The sequence below is a fragment of the Camelus bactrianus genome, chromosome 22 (assembly GCF_048773025.1).
Source record: "Camelus bactrianus isolate YW-2024 breed Bactrian camel chromosome 22, ASM4877302v1, whole genome shotgun sequence".
NCBI lineage: Eukaryota > Metazoa > Chordata > Mammalia > Artiodactyla > Camelidae > Camelus > Camelus bactrianus.
Genome location: NC_133560.1, coordinates 28,837,946 through 28,853,929, shown reverse-complemented (window position 1 = coordinate 28,853,929; position 15,984 = coordinate 28,837,946). Strand labels below are relative to the sequence as shown.

The 15,984-nt window shown below is 54.6% G+C and overlaps 2 protein-coding genes across 8 annotated transcripts in view; both read right to left on the bottom strand.

Annotated features, from left to right (window-relative positions):
* Nucleotides 1–777: 777 nt before the first annotated feature.
* Nucleotides 778–8,942, bottom strand: MYDGF (myeloid derived growth factor). Its single transcript, XM_074351045.1, has 6 exons — nucleotides 8,683–8,942; nucleotides 7,577–7,627; nucleotides 5,007–5,068; nucleotides 3,617–3,698; nucleotides 2,386–2,458; nucleotides 778–1,264 (listed from the first exon to the last, which is right to left on the bottom strand). Exons 1-6 carry the CDS (start codon nucleotides 8,854–8,856, stop codon nucleotides 1,185–1,187), a joined length of 522 nt encoding a protein of 173 aa, XP_074207146.1. The 5' UTR covers nucleotides 8,857–8,942; the 3' UTR covers nucleotides 778–1,184.
* Nucleotides 8,943–14,016: 5,074 nt separating this feature from the next.
* The window catches only part of DPP9 (dipeptidyl peptidase 9), a 37,791-nt gene continuing 35,823 nt past the window's right edge, over nucleotides 14,017–15,984 (bottom strand). For all 7 annotated transcript variants that reach the window (XM_074351043.1, XM_074351042.1, XM_074351038.1 and 4 more), the window contains one exon: nucleotides 14,017–15,170. In XM_074351043.1, the coding sequence (XP_074207144.1) occupies nucleotides 15,078–15,170 (93 nt within the window). In that variant the 3' untranslated portion in view covers nucleotides 14,017–15,077. The remainder of the gene's footprint in view (nucleotides 15,171–15,984) is intronic.

The following is a 15,984-nucleotide window of genomic DNA, read 5'->3' as shown; positions in this document are numbered from 1 at the left end:
CAGCTCCCGGGCCCTGCCGAGCCCTGCAGGTGGCGTGCTGGGTGGAGCGGGCCTTCCGCGGACGTGCAAGTGTCTGGAACCCCTCGCGAGGTGGTGCGGACCGCGTGTGCTTGACCGTCGAGGCTGCTAACCGCACCCTCTCAGCTGTTCCTGGTTCTGAGAGCAGCTGCCCTTGCGCCACCCTCTGGAACCGCTCCTGGCCTAGGGCAGGGCCCCACACCCTCGGCTGGCATCTCCTCCGGCGGTGGGGGTCACAGTAGCGCCGGCTCGGTGGTGGCACTACGGAGAGCCAGGTGAGTGACAGGCACGGAGAGGCCTCTGTCGACCCAACAAGGCAATTCTAATTAGCAAGGATCCGTTTCACAGCCACACGGTTTCTTTCCCCACAGTCAAGAGGCCAGGCTGACGGTCAAGTGGGCAGTTAGACGCTCAGCCCGAGTGGCTGAGACATTTGGGGATTTCATTTATTTACTTTTGTTTGCCTGTGGGTGTTTTTTTAAGTCACTGAGCTGCAATCCAGCTTCAAAAAAATAAGCAAAGCCAACCACAGGGTGCAGAGGAGCAGGCCTGCCCTGGAGTGCTCCCCTCTGCGGGGTGTGGCCAGGTCCGTCCCATGGGCTCAGCGAGGTCCAGCCGCCTTGGCGCCCGGCAGAAGTTGTGCCTGGAGGTTCCATGTGGCCGGGGTGACGCAGCTCGCCTGTCTCCAGCAGGGAAGGGAAGTGGGGTCCCCCGTCCCAAGCCAGGCAGGCACCAGCGCCACATGCTGAGACTGTGTGGTTGTTTTTTTAACTGTCTTATTTATTTAAATAGGAAAGAACATTTCATTTCCTCCTAGTCCGAAAGGAAGTCCCCTGGGGAATCATAAGAAAACAGTCGGCTTGGGGTCAGAGGGCAGCAGGATGGCTGTCTGGGAACATCTCAGAGTTTGGCCGATCCCGGGGGAGTCGTGTGCTGGCTTCAGAAAAGCCATGACCCCTGGGGCGGGGAAGGTGGGAGCCTGGAGAACGGTCCTGGCCCCCCAGACTCTGTCTGGGGGTTTCAGCCACCCTGTGTGCCCCTCCGAACAGGGCAACATCAGCCCAGGCAGAAAACAAACAGGCCCCCTAGAAAATCAGTTCTGAGCCCTCCTGGGGCCCGGCCTCTTCAGGGGAGACGGGAAGAGCCGCCCTCAGCAGGGCTCCTGGTCAGAGCTCACTGCGCATCGCCTTGGCCACGATCACCAGCTTAGACAGCTCAGCCTTGAAGGTCCCAGGCCTGTGGGACACTGCAAAAGAAGAAACGCTTGGTCGGCCCGACTCGGCAATCCTCCCAGGATGGGTGGGCCCGCTGTGGGAGCAGGTCAGGGCAGGAGAAAGGTGGGGAGGTTGTGGGCCTGACCTGAGGGCAGGGGGAGGCCACAGGAAAGGCTGAGGTGGGAGAAGCCGTGGTCCTTTGTGCCAGGCTGAGGACCGATGGGGGCTGGAGGTTTGCACTGGCAAACTTGTCTGTGGCTCTTTGGGCAGCGTCAGGGAACCTGGCCGCCCAAGCCGCAGCCTGCCCCCGATTCCCTGTCTGCCCCCGCTGTCTGTGCGCCTGGGGCTCAGGGTCTGCCAGTAACCCAGCCCCTCTGTCCTTGATCACTCTGAACAGGCCCTGCGCCAGGAGGACCTGGGGGCCAGACCCAGGCACCACCCCCTCAACTTTGGTGCCTGGTGACGTCCATGGCCACAGGGTTCCTCACTGCATCTCTCCCCTATCCCTCAAGACCTTTGGGGCTCCCAGACTCAGCTCAACCCTGTGTCCATGGCTGAAGCTGAATGTGGGTCAGAGGACACTGGGGTCTTGGGGCCTCAGGAGGTAACCCCCACCTCCCCCAACCCGCACGCACAAGGTCCTGACCGCGGTGCTGTGCTGACATCCTCCACTGGAGGCATCAAGGCCGTTCCTGGTCACAGAGCCCAGGACAGACCGAGGACGGGCTTTCACACTCCCCGTTCCCTACCAGGCATTGGCAAAGCGTGTCTGCCACCCATGAGCTAAGGGTGGTTTTGCATTATTACACAGCTTTAGCAAGAACCAAAGGAAAACTGGTGTCCTGTGATATGAGAAAGTGACATGACATTCACATATCTGTGTTCACCAAATAAAGTTTTATTAGAACACAACCACACCAACTGATTCACTGACTGGCGGTTTACTGTGGGGGCAGGGAGAGCTGCTTCAGAGGGGGCTGTCTGCCCCCAAAGCCGAAAATATTCACTATTTGGCCCTTTACAGAGGCCGTTTAGGGAGGCAGCCTTCCCTCACCACAGGGCCCCGTGATCGCCCTCCCACAGGGGTCCTGTCCCCTCTCACCCTGTCCCTGCTTGAAAACCTGGGTTCCATCTCCGTCATCCCTCTCCGTACCTGCTGTTTTGGTCACTTCAAATTCCTCATTCTTCAGGGGAACATCACTCTCTCTTTCAAAAGCAGCTTTTGACTGAAAGGGAACAAGTGGAAACTTTTCTGAACAGGAGGGAATATGACACGGTTTGCCTCCCAGAACCACAGAGACCAAAGCTGTGTGCTTTTGCCGAAGAGCTGCGCGATGCTTTTTGCAGCACACAAAAGTGAATCCAGGAGAAGCAGTGGCTTAATCCACTTAAGAGACTGTCAACTGGCTTAAAAGTTCATGACTTCCCAGCAAATCCTCGGAGGAAAGAATCTAATTCAGTTTTTTTCTTTAGTTAATTTATGGAATTGGTACTAGTTAGGCAGTCTCCTGAATGCAATTTTTAAAAAATCAGAATTGTGTCTTTCTCAAATCAGTTAAAATAATAAGAGTTTGAAAGTAAGAAGGGACTTCAGCAAGCAGTCAGTTCAACAGTGTGACTGATAGTCGGTCTGACCTGTCAGCCTGGAGCAGACACAGGGCCCCAGTTATACAGTCAGACCCCTGCTGGGAGTCGCTGGGAGGGAACTCAGCAGATGTGACATCCTGAGCTGACTTTAAGTAGAAGAGATTATCCTCAGGGACCTGGGTGGGCCTGATTCATTTGGGGGAAGGGCCTTCAGAGCAGAGCTGAGGCTTCCCTGGACAAAATCCTGCCCAGGAAGGCAGCGCTAACGTGCCTGGAGCACCCGGCCGGTCCTGCAGACTCGGGCCTGCCTGGCCAGGGGCCCCTGTGGCGGAAGCCAGTTCCTAACAGGCAGTCTCTTAACGCCCGTCTCCCGCTGGTTCTACTTCTTGGGTGGTAAAGTGGTTTTCAAACTGTTTCTGACTCAACGCAGAAGCAGGGGGGCCGGGGGTTGCGGAGCAGCGGGAAGTGCTGCTCGGGCCGCGGATCACTGGGGCCAAGGGTCGCAGGGCCCTCCTGACACCAGTGAGCCGCGCCGCCTGACCCCCTGGGCGCAGCTCCGCCCTCACTGTCCCTGCCCCCGTTCCAGTGCCAACCCCCCTTGCCCCCTGGCTTCCTGTTGGCTTTGCCAGCATGAGGCACCGGTGGGAGACTGGCGGGCTATACAGGGGAGAGGCCAGGGTGTCCACTTCCTGCTGCACCCGCCAGGTCTCCAGGCCTCAATGTCCATCTCCCCCCTGCCATCCCCAATGCACAGTGGGACGGCTGGGTGGCCACCCCTACGTGCGGGCGACACTCACATAGGCCATACCATACTCGATCTCGGCGCCCCGCACCTCCGCCTTGAACTGCGTGAAGTACAGGTAGGACTTGCCCTGCGGCCTGCAAAGAGAGGTCAGGCCAGGGGGTCAGCCCAGGGCTGTGTGTGCCCCCTCCTCCGGGCCTCCGCTTCCAGGCGTCTCTGGGAAGGTTGGAGGGCCCCCTTAACATAATCTGCTCTCTCCTCTTTGCTGGAGTGCTCTTCCTGCTCATCTACGCACAAGCCCCTTTCCCCTGCTGGGTGCGTGCTGTGCCAGGACTGGACCCCGCATTCACTCACTGAATGCTTCTCATCCAGTGGACAACATTCCCAGTGCTGCAACGAGGGTGAGAAGTACAGGGGTTAACTAGGAAGGGGGTGTGTCTGGGGCTGAGCGTGTCCTTAGGGGCTGCACGGGGGTGGGTCAGCTAAGAGGCTGAGGACCCTGCTCTGGGCCTGGCTGCCCGGGCCTGCGGCCACCTAGAGGGCTGACACTGGAGAGCCCCCCACGAGACAGGGACGTACGGGCAGAGGGATGCAGACCCGACTGCCGACCCGTAATTAGGTGCCCCGCCCCAGCTCCTTGCCTCTCAAAGGGGCTGGCGGCGGCCTGATGAGGCCGCAGGGCGCCCGGGCCCGCAGTGGTAGGGAACCCCCCCAACACCAGGCACTGAAACACCTGCTGCGTGTAAAGCACCGAGCGGGAGACCGGGCTGTGCGCCGCCGCCGCAAGGACGTCCTTTAATTAAAAGGCGCCATCGTGGCTCTGACTGTGTCCTGTTCCCTGATCTGGCCCCTAGGCTGACCCTGGTGCCCTGAGGGGGAGAGCACGGCTGGGACTTGTTTGTCAGGCACTGGGTAAACACTGCAGAAATCAGTCCTGCTCAGAGTGACACACTCCAGGCCGTGGAGCTGGGGGGTGGAGTGGGGGACAGATGAAGCTCCGTCGCCCTCCTCCCCATCCGAAGGCCAGGCGCCCCCTTCCTTCATCCCTTCTGGGCCCATCAAGCTGGGCTCCAGGCAGTGGAGACAGGGCGTCAGCCCCACAGCAGGAGATAAAGCCCTTGAAGGATGAACGTGACTGGGGGTGACATGAAGGGGACAGAGACTGGGGGCCCGGCCCCTCTCCTAGGGCTGCAGCCCCTGCCTGGACCCCACCTCCCAGTCCCCTCAAACCTCTCTTGGCCTCAGTGTCCAGATGCTCCCCTGGGGAGTCCTCCTTGCCCCCAACTCCCAGCACAGTGTGGCACCCCCTCTCCCACCTGCCACCCTCCCAGGATGCAGGGCCCCATCAGTCCGTGTGCTGCCTGGAGCAGTGGGGCAAACGCCCACAGCCGTGAGCAAAGGCACCTCGTCCAGGGAAAGACCCCACCCCCGGGACCCTCGCTCACCTCCAGATGGTGCAGGTGAAGTGCTGGTGGTCTTCACTGGTCCCCAGACTCATCTGCCACCTCTGGGGAGAGGACAGACAGGTCAGCCCGGGACACACAGCCTCACCATCGAGTCCCGCCAAGTGACAGAACCCCTGGGTCCCCCGCCCACCCCCCAGTCTGGAGCCTGGTCTCAGGGTCCCCTCCCTGCTCCGGGCAGTGAAGCTGCTCCGAAGGACACCAAAATGGTGGATGCCTGTCATTATACTTTCATCCAAGGCCACAGCATTAACAACACCAAGAGTAAACCCTGTTGTCAGCTGTGGACTTGGGCTGACAACACATCAGTGTAGGTTCAACTGCCAAATGTCCCCCCTGGTGGGGGGTGATGGGGGGCCGCGGGAAATCTCTGTGCCTTCTGCTCAATTCTGCGGTAAGCAATGAAGTCTACTGAGACAGATAAAGACGAAAATAAAAGGAGGAAAGTCAGCACACCCAGGCTGCTTGTACCAGCGCAGCGCAGTCCTTGGGGGAGACACAAGGTTGTTCGTAACCGTGGTTGTACGCTGGACATGGGTGGGCCCCGGACAGGTGAAGGCAGCGGAGAGCTTTTTATGTTTTTTTCTTTTTGAATGGTGTGTGTGAGCTTTTTAAAATAATTAAATTTTCAGAAAGTAATATTTTAAAGTGGTTCCAAAACACACCACTACCAGCGTATTCTCACTTTCAGGGCCTCCAAAAACCCAGCCAAACACGAGGTCTGGTGGCCTGCAGCGTTTTTGCACTTTGCTGGTAAAATGAGTGTCCAGTCCTCTCCCAAGAGTAGTGATGGACTCCGATGACTGGTAATCTAGTTAAATGGCAGAGCTTTTTCATTAATAAAAACAAGGCCATCTTAATGTTAATTATAATGGGAGTAAATGGCCACTTCGAAGCCTTCTGCCCGCAGCACGAAGTGGGGAGCCAATTACACGGGCGGGGGAGGCGCTCATGGCGGGGCGCGCACAGCAGGGGCGGCTCCAGGCCAACCCGCCCAACATCTTCATTTTCTATTTAAAAACACCTTCCCAGAGCTCCAAGGCCTCTAAGCACTGGGAAACAGGTTTGTGCTGTAAAATGTATCTGGGAAGTTTTCCCATAGCTCTTAAAAGGATCACGAAAATGAGGCAAATACTGAAACATTTTCAAAAGATTATGAAAACAAACAAAATGACAACCAAGAGTTCCTCAGCAATAGGGTTAGCATCCCTCTGAGTGGTCCTGTTATATGAACTTGACAACAGTCTCAAGGCCACGGGGCGGGGTGGACAGTGGGTGTCCTTGGTAAGGCTCAGGGTCTGGCATCAGACACTCACACGAGTGTGTGTTGTGGGGCAGCCTGTTCAGCCCGAGCCTCTGTGACCTTCTCAGTGAGGCTGGGGATCAGGAATATAAGCACCCGTGTGTAATAACAGACGACAGGTCCACGGTGACCACTGTTATTTTTTATTATGACATGAGTCACAGATGGTTAAATGCACCCACGTCAGCACTCTGTTCTGCGAGTTCTGACAAATGCACACAGCTGTGTATCTATCACTGAATCAGGACACAGATCAGTTCTCTCCCCAATTATATTTCCCCCATCCCTCTGGAGTCAGTCTCTTCTGGCAAATTCCTGGTAACCACTGATCTGATCTGTCCCCATAGTTGCTGCCTTTGCAAGATGTCACTTGAGTGGAATCACATATCTTTTTTGCGGGGGCCTCATTCCACTCACCACACTGTGTAATAAATTACCACAAACATAGTAGCTTAAAAGCAACACCCATTCATTGGCTCACAGTTCTGTAGGTCAGAAGTTGGGTACGAAGGGGCTGGGTCCTTTGCTCAGACTCACCAGCTAAATCAAAGTGCCAGCCAGACTGCCTTCTCGTCTGGAGCTGGGGGTCCTCTTCCAACTCACGTGGCTGTGGCAGAATTCGGTTCCTGGCAGTTGTAGGATTGCTGCCAGCCAGGGCCCCTCTCAGCTCCTAGAGGCTACACGCCGTCCCTGCCACGTGGGCCCACAGAGCCAGCAGTGCTGCACCACCTCGTGCTCTGTCTCTCTTCCTTCCTCTTCTGCCACCAGCTGGAGGAACCAGTCAGCAGGGAAACAGGGACCCCAGGTCCACACCAAAAGGAACTGAATTCCACCAACAACTTGAATGAGACTAGAAGACGGTTCGCCCCAGAGCCTGCAGATGAGAGCCCAGCGCGGGTGACACCTTGATCTCAGCTTTATGAAGCATCCAGCTGAGCCGATTGGGACTTCTGACCTCCAGAACCATGAAATAAACGGTGTTGCTGTAAGCCGCTCAGTCTGTGATAATTTGTTACTCAGCACAGAATGGAGGCTCGTGGGAGTGGCAGGTTCACGTCTCACGTCCCTCCTTCTGTCCAAACGTTTGCACACTCTGTGGAATTACGAGTGGAATCTGCCATCACTATTTAACTTAAGCGCTTTTATCGGTCAGGCAAGAATAGTCATATGTCCAGTGTCCCCTTGAGAGCACTTCTGTATGACAATGGACACTGCTGTATTAAGCTACATGGAATTTTGAACAACTTACCTCATTGGTCCCTCCTTGAGATGCATAGGTGAATGCACAGGTGTATTTGTCCTAGAGAATGGAAGGAAAAGAAGGTCTTGGTAGGAGATAAGCCTTAGTGCTTAAAGCACAGGGAATGAGGATGTACTTCTGAGATCCAGAGTCAAGATGAAGAAGATCCTGCTTTTGAGTACCTGCACTAAGGGGAAGGAGGTGGAGCCAGACTCCTCTGGCCGATGTCTCTGGAGGCCAGCCCTGCAAAGCCTGCCAGTGTGTGCAGACCTGGAACTCCCCCACCTGCCTCCCTACTTGTGAGCTCCTGGTTCAGGACAAACAACCCACGTGGCTTCTGGGGGATAAACAGGAAGGGGGAGGTCACATCCCCTCCAACACCCACCCATCCAGGAACATGAACATTGGAAGCGGGGACACCTGGGGGCCCATCTCTGCTCCGCTGTGGGCCTTGGACAAGCACAAACCTTTCTGAGCCTCTGTTTCTTCATCTGTTAAATGAGTCTAACATATAAAGAATTTGGCACAACACCCGGATATAAGGAAGTGCTCAACAAATAATGACTACGGATACCATTGTTACAGAGGAGGGAAAGGAGAGCGGGAGAGGAAGCAACTTCTCCAACTAGCTAGGGAAACACTACACTAGACCCATGCCTGCTGCCTCCAGGTAAGGAGGACCTGGCCTCACATTTCAATGAAAGATGCGGGACTTGTGCAATGGAAGGAAAGGGCAACACCTGTCCACTTCCTCCCTGGTCAGAGTTGCAGCGGGACGAGCTTCTGCAGGGCCTGGAAGCATATGCTCCTCAGCCTCCAGCTCCCCTCTCCCCTCCAACAGCCGGGGACCCACCTGGGTCTGGGGTGGAGCTGCTTGGGCACGCTGGGCGAGCGAGAAGGGACAGGGGCAGAGGCTCGTCATCCAGCTCCCTCAAAGTCGCCAGCCCCCGGGAGGCCGCCCTGCGGTTAGCCCAGCCCTGCCTCAGTGACGACTTGGCCATCCCGGCCCGCGCCCCCTCCTCCGGGCCCGCCCCAGCGGCCCGCAGCACCCCCTCACCCCACCCCGCCTCGGCGGACACTAGCTCACACGTCTCGGGGGCGGCTGAGGCACCTACCCCAGGGCCCACGCTGTGGGAGAAGGAGTGCACGACGCCGCCGGGCCGCACGTCAAACGCCACCGTCGTGGGCTCGGACACCGCCCCCGCCGGCCTCAGCGCCACAGCCGCCAGGAGCAGCGCGGCCCACAAGCTCGCGCCGCCGCCTTGCCTACTTCCGCTGGGCGCCGCCATCTTGGGAGCAGGTTCGCGGGCAAGGGACGGCGGACGGGGCGCCGTGAGGGACACGCGGGGCGCTCGCTGGAGGCCACGTCGGCGGCGGCGCGGGCACGTGACTCGCAGCGCCCGCGTGCCCCCGCCCTCGGGGCCGCCATCCTGGGGGCGGGGCTTGGGAGACCAGGGAGGGGCCTGGGTTGGGTGGCATTGGAACCCGTTTCTGGGCTAAGGGTGCAGTCGTCCCTCACTAGACGAGTGCCTGACCCTTCAGCGCTTCCAAATGAGTACATGTGCAAGGAATGAAGGAAATAAAAGATTACTAATCACAGATAAACACATGTAGGCACCCTTGGGCGAAGGCCTCATGATGGCTGCTGCCAAGATTCGTGGATTGTTGCTAGAAATTGGTAGGGGAAAAGTGTGGTGACAAACGGGTATTTGCATTGTCGCAAAGGATGTCCGCCAAGGTACATATTGGTTACACAGATAAAAATAGTAATTTTACAGTGGAGACAGCATCTTTAGCTCAATATTCAAAGTCAACGTCGCTGAAAATGAGGCTGGCATCATGGAGCCCCTGACGGGATGCTGAGGACACTCTCAGTGGCACCTCCGCGGAGTTCCTGTCCAAAATGCATGTCCTTAATCTAATCAAAGCAAGTATCAGACAAACCCCACTTGAGGGACAGTCTACCAAGCTAACTGGCAGCACTCTTCAAAAGTGTCATGAAAGACAACGGCTGAGAAACCATCACAGAGTGAGGAGACCAAGACATCAAAAGGCAACACGGGATCTTGAATAGGATCCTTGCCTTAGTCTGGGCTGTTACAACAAAGTCCCACAGACACGGTGGCTTAAACAATACATATTTATTTCTCACAGTCCCAGGGGCTGGAAGTTCAAGGTCAAGCCTCTGACAGAATTGGTGTCTGGTGAGAGCCCACTTCCTGGTTCACAGATACCTCTTCTTGCTGTGTCCTTAAATTATAGAAGGAGTGAGGGAGCTCTCTGGGGTCCCTGTATAAGAGCACTAATCCCATTCACGAGGGCTGCACCCTGGTGGCCTAATCACCTCCCAAAGGCCCCGCCTCCTCATACTATCACACTGGGCGCTGGGGTTCAACATGAATTTGCTGGGCTTTGTGGGTGTCAGGCACACAAATCTTCAGTCCATAGCAATCCTGGACCAGAAAGACAATGTTAGAGGGAGAAAGAGTGAAATCCAAATAAGGTCTGTATATTAGATAATAGGATTGTATTGATATTAATTTCCTGGCTTGTTACCGTAGTGACTTAAGATGTTCACATGAGGGTGTGAAGGAAAAGCCCAGATGGGCTAACAAGCTAAGTCACAAATCTAAGTGTGATAAGTGTCGGTTTACTGATATAAGTTCTGCCGGGCTAACTCGTAAATCTGAAGTTTAGTGTCAGTTTACTGGGCTAACAAGCTAACTGGTAAATCCAAGCTCAACAAGTGTCAGTAACGTGATCTTTTCCGAATTGATAAGCTTCAGTGTACTGATTCCTTACTTTCTGTTGTTTGAGCCTTATTGGCTAATAGCCCATACTTGTAATTAACCCTATAAAACCTCATGTACACGTCTTGGAGGTGCTCAGAGCTTCGGAGCAGAAGCCCCTCTGAGCCCGCCGGCGTAATACATCTGAGTACTCCAACCCTCCGAGTGGTGCTTGTTTCTTGGCTGGCCTGTCATTTCCGTTACATGGGGAAGTTACGTGAAGGGCATTAGCAAACTCCACTGTTTCTGCTGCTTTTCTGTAAGTCTAAAATTACTTCATTAATAATAATAATAATAATCCTTACCTCAAGAAATTGTCAGGAGGATGAACTGAGAGAATTTAGGTAAAGTTCCTACAAAATAGAACTCTGGAGTCTAGCTGTTACTGGCATTAAATGCCAATGAAGAAATCTCAGGTTTTCAACTACAGAAGAAAATCCTTTTTTTCTATCTTTTCTTCCTCCCTCCCTTTCTCTCTTTTTCTTTCCCTTTCTTTCTTTTTTTTTCTTTTTTCTTTCTTCCTTCTTTCCTTCTTTCTCTCTATCTCTCTCTCCCTTCCTTCCTTCCTTTCTTTCTTTCTTGCTTGCTTGCTTTTTCTTTCCTTCCTTCCTGTCACAAATTGCTTAAAATTTCAAGAAAACACCAGTGGCCAGGTCTGGAGTGTCTAGAATGAAGCCGGCTTTCCCAGTCTTTCCTAACTTGAAAGAACAGAACGCAGAGAAAACACCACAGGTCACCCCTAAGCTGAGCTCTATTGTGCTCGCTGAGGAGCTCAAATCTCCCTACCCCCCAACACAGAATGAACGTTAACTTCAGGGAGGTCACAAGGGTCGTGTAGGAGGCTGATGATCCTGCAGATAACCCTAACTCTAGAATTCATGACTTTCTACTGTGGTAGCCTGTCCTAAATTGGGGTACCTGCTTCTGTTGAAAAATGTCTTCCTCCTTGCAACTGGCTCCATTAGGAATTGGCTCCAAATTGGAGGACCACAGTCCTGTGTTTTACACAGTACAGTTACATTGATGTCACCATATCCTCACTGCTGTGTTTGATCTTCAGCCTGTCACTGAAGGATTCGATTAATGTCCAAGCGCTGTTGCTAACACGTGTACTTCAGTTGTGAATGGTTTGAGTCTCCTACTCAAGAGGGATATGTGTGTGTGTGTGTGTGTGTGTGTGTGTGTTTTCTTTTCAGAAAGACTGAGTCCCAAGCCTCTTGTTTCTCCTTTTTCCTTTTTGCCTCCAAACAAACAAAATCCACACCGAAGGGATTAAAAGAAAAAAAAATCATTCCAAAGATCCCTGCTTTCCCAATCATGACATGAAGCCTAGCAGTCCTAAAGGGCAAAGATTTGATAACACAGATACTAAAACGACTTCTCTCTCCATGGTCAGGACAAGGTAAACAGGGTGGGTGTGGACGTAAAGGGAGGGCATGAAGGAGCTCCTTTGTGGGGAATAAACAGCTCTGTATTTGGACTGTGGTGGCGCTTACAGGAATCTGTACAGGTCACAAAGTGGAGTAGAACTACACACACACAAACGAGTGCGTGTGAAAGCTGATAAACCCCGAATTAGGTCTAGTTAATTACCTTGTATTCACATCCATTTCCCGGTCTGACAGTGGACTAGGGTGAGGTAAAATGTAAGCTGGGTGAAAGGTATGCAGGACTCTGTACTGTTTTTGCAACTCCTATGCGTCTATAGTTAAAAAAAAAAAACCCACCATAAACATGTTTGAAAGGCAAGTGACATACTGAGAAGATATCTGCAAACACTATGACAGGGTTTTATGTCCATCGCTTACAGGTTCTTGCCAGTTAGGGAGGAGGTAAGGACTCGAGCCTGAATACAGACAATGTGAAACAGCGCCTGGACCCTCCTGCAGACAGGAGCCCCACCAGTACTGGGGAAACACGTGGTCCTGTATCAACCTGGAGGAAACAAAGGCCAGTTAACCTGCCACCTCCAAGACCAAGACCTGCTTCCAGCAGACACTTGTCCTCTTATAGCTGCCCCTCATCCATCCCCCTTGTCCCTTCCCAGAGTACTGACTGAGCAAGGCAGGGGTAGTAAGTCCCGGTGAAAAGTTCCGGCTTGAGCTGATTGCAGGTTGACAGCTGCCAAGCCTCCCAGGGCAACCCCAATGCCCCCTTTCTCACCAGTTTTTGTCATTCTGTGATTTGTGCTTAGTTCCCTCCCCACGTTATTTCACAGCAGATTGCAGGAAAGATGTCTTGTTTCTGAGATCGTTTTAAACATGCATTTGCTGAGTTTCCTACCTGTAGACATTTTAAAATCAGCAACACCATTCAATTTCCAACATATATGACCATGGACCGATTTCCTTCATATATAAAGAGTGTCTATGAATCAGTGAGGCCAGTGTATGCAACATGTATGATGAGAGACTGGTTTCCTTCATATATAGCATCTGTAAGTCAATGAAGCCAATTGATCAAGAGAAAGATGGGCAAATGATTACTAGTTAACAAGTGTCTTGAAGCATGAACATATTTGCACACATGAAAGAAATGTGAGATGCCATGTTTCACTCCTAAGACTGGTAAAAATAACAGGTAGTACTGAAGGAATGGAGGAACCGGCACACTTTGCCAAGAGGTCTGTACATTGAGGTGTTCTTTTTAGAAGGCAATTTGGCAATAGTCTTCAAAATTAAAAGCAAAATGCCTTTTGATAAACCCTATAAACTCAAACATCTGCCCCAAACAAGGCTATTTGTTGCAGGATCATTGACACCAGGGGTTGGCCAGTTACAGCCTGTGAACCAAGTCTGGCCAGCTGCGTTGTTTTGTAAGTAAAGTTTTATTGGCACACAGCCACGCCCACTCATTTACATTTCACCTGTGGCTGCTTTTGAACTGCAAGGGCTGGGCTTGAGCAGCTGCAGCAGAGACTGCCTGGCTCGCAAAGCCTGAATCTTTAGGTTCACTATCTGGCCCTTTGCAGAGAAAGTCTGTTGACTCCTGATTTATACGCAAAGCCCAGAATAACCTATGTTATCCCTTGATAGGTGCCTGGCAAAATAAATTCTGGCACATTCACAGGGCAGAGCAGAAGGCAAGGATTAAATAGACTGGGGAGGAGCTACCTCTAGGAAGGGAGGGCGTGTTTTTCCTCTATGCAGCCTTTTGCACTGAAGCTTGTTTTCTTTAAGATGGAGAGGGTGATGGCACAGGCGAGGCCATCCTGCTGTTATAAACTCAAGTACCATGAATGCCAGTCTCCTAGGTCTCTCAGCTGTTAGGACAAACATGGAGAGACACGGCCTGCCCTCCCTGGTCCATGTGTCCTGATCCTGAGACCGAGTCAAACCTCTGGACACGGCGAAGTGCAAAACGAAGTAAGGGCCAGGCCACCCACGACAGCCGGGGCGGGGTCCCTACGTGGCACGCACCGGTCGCCTTGTGACTTCTGGGGCTGTCCTTGACGCCCTTCAGCAGCAAGTGGGTGGGGCCTCAGGCGAGGGGCGGGGCGCCTTCCGGTGCCACGGGGCGCTCCTCCCCTTGGGCTGGCGCGGCACCGCTGCCTGCAGACTGCTAGGGCCCAGTCGCTCCCTGGACCCCCGCCCACTCAGGGAGTCCCCAGCCCCAGCCCCAGCCCCAGGGTTTAGAGGAACCTCAGGCGGGTGGCAACGCTTCCATCTGGAATCGTTTAATGAGTCTACTACTTACACGCATAATTATAAAAGAATAGGAATCGACAAAAATATTTTCTTTCCGTAATATGTAGAGGTGGTTCGTCTCTGGTGGGTTTTTTTTTTTTTTCTTTTTTTTCTTTTTTTTTTAAACCCGCCCCTGGCAGAACTCTTGGCAGGGAGGAAAAGGTAGGGGTAAGGATAACCCTGAGGCGGAGAAGGTTCCACTCCCACCCCCAGAACCCCGGTCTGTGCAGGCCAGGCGGAAACGTGGCCAGATGGCTGGGCTGGGGAGGGGGGCAGCAGCCGCTGACCAGCAGAGGGCCGAGCCGGGCGCGTTTCAGAACCGGCCTGAAAGCGGGGCGGGGTGGAGGGACGGGGGGGAGGCGGGGCCAGAGGGCGGCCCCGCCTCCTTGCGCGCCCTCGCGGCCTGCTGGGCGCGCCGCCCGCTGCAGGCTTCCGGCGCTGGCTGGGCTGAGCCCCGTGACCCGGCGGCGGGCCCTCACTCTAGATTTAGGCACCCGTTGCTTTCTGTCTTTTAAATAGTTAAGAAAAACGGCCCCCACCCTCAAAACAAAACACAAATATGAAGTGGACGGGCGGGGGAGGAAAGGCAGTCACATGCTTCTGAGCCAGTGGCCAGGGCGGGCTGGTCGGGCCCCGGGGCAAAGGCCCGGCTCCTCCGGGTCTCCTCTGGCCTCCATGCCCAGTGGAATTGAGGACTCCTGCTCCCTGACAACGGTGAGAGGAGGGATGGCTTGAGGAAGTGACTCACGGATGTCTGCCTCATTTCTCCAACCTGACAACCTAGAAGCGGCAGGCAAAAAACTCAGGAGCGTTTAAAAAAAACCCAAAAAACCAAAACTGATAAAAGGCGCTGGGGCGAAGGCGGCGGCTCCCAGGGCGGGCGGTCCAGCGGGGCAGGGGGAGGCGGCGCCGCGCGGGGCCTGGGGCCACTTGGCAACACCCCCCCCCCCCGCCTCGTGCCCCCCGTGGTGGCAGCAGTGACGCCACTTGTGCTCTGACTGTGCAGGCCCCCCGAAAGTGCCAGCCCGCAGGGGCTCAGAGGTATTCTTGTAGAAAGTGCAGCAGTGTGACTTCATAGTGCTCGCCGGACTCCGGGCAGCGGATACTGTGTCTCTCGTTGGGGTAGATCTGGGTGGACAGAGAAAGCAATGCTGGTGGCACCGAGGGACCCTCATCTGCTCCACTCCAAGCCCTTTCCCTTTCTAGCTCAGGGCACCTGCCCTTGGGGCCCTGCCTCAGTCCCCACCACCCTTGGACGTTGCAGAGAGGGACGAGGTCGTGTCCTGGGGCTGATGGACCTGGGTTCGAATCCCCCCTCCATGGCCAACTTGCTGTGTAATTCAGGGCAAATGACAGCCTCCCTGACCCTTGAAAACTGGGTGAAGACTGCAGACCTCTTGAGGTCTTTGTGAGGCTATGGCAAGCTAAGGTCTCTAAAAGGAAGAGCACGAGCCGCTCTGCTGCATCCCCCAAACCCAGCGCCGTGCAAGGGACCCATCTCCACAGAGCGGCTGGGGCTTCAAATCTCAGAAACATTTGGCGCCCTCCACCTGAGCCACTTTCACTCTACCGACAGGACCCACTGGGGACAGGACACGCTTGCCGCAGGACGGCCTCCCCCAGGCTTTGCCAAGTGTGTCCTGGGTCCTTCCACCACTTTGGGGGGTATAATCCCCCGAGAGGGGCAGCAGCATGCTGGAGCCAAGGGCCATACCCAAAGAATCACCCAGAGAGACCCGGCTGAGCTGATGTCCAGGCCCTTGGCTGGATGGTGATAGGGGAGCAGGTCTTGCCCCTGACCGTGAAGCGAGGGCTCTGGCAGCCCCACAGCTCTCGGATGAGCCCCGAGGGCTCATGGGACCGGTGTGGAACCTGCTGCAGGTCCTAGAAGCGCATTACCTAGGAATCCATCAAACCGCCCAGAGGTCTCCCCTCCTCCCCC

What these genes read in the sequence shown, in the direction of transcription:
- MYDGF (XM_074351045.1), bottom strand. Translation starts at nt 8,856, where the DNA reads ATGGCGGCGCCCAGCGGAAGTAGGCAAGGCGGCGGCGCGAGCTTGTGG. An exon ending in CTCAAGGAGGGACCAATGAG is followed by an intron (nt 5,069 to 7,576) that starts GTAAGTTGTTCA and finishes TCCTCTCCCCAG; the next exon opens with AGGTGGCAGATGAGTCTGGG. An exon ending in TGAAGTGACCAAAACAGCAG is followed by an intron (nt 1,265 to 2,385) that starts GTACGGAGAGGG and finishes CTTCTTTTGCAG; the next exon opens with TGTCCCACAGGCCTGGGACC.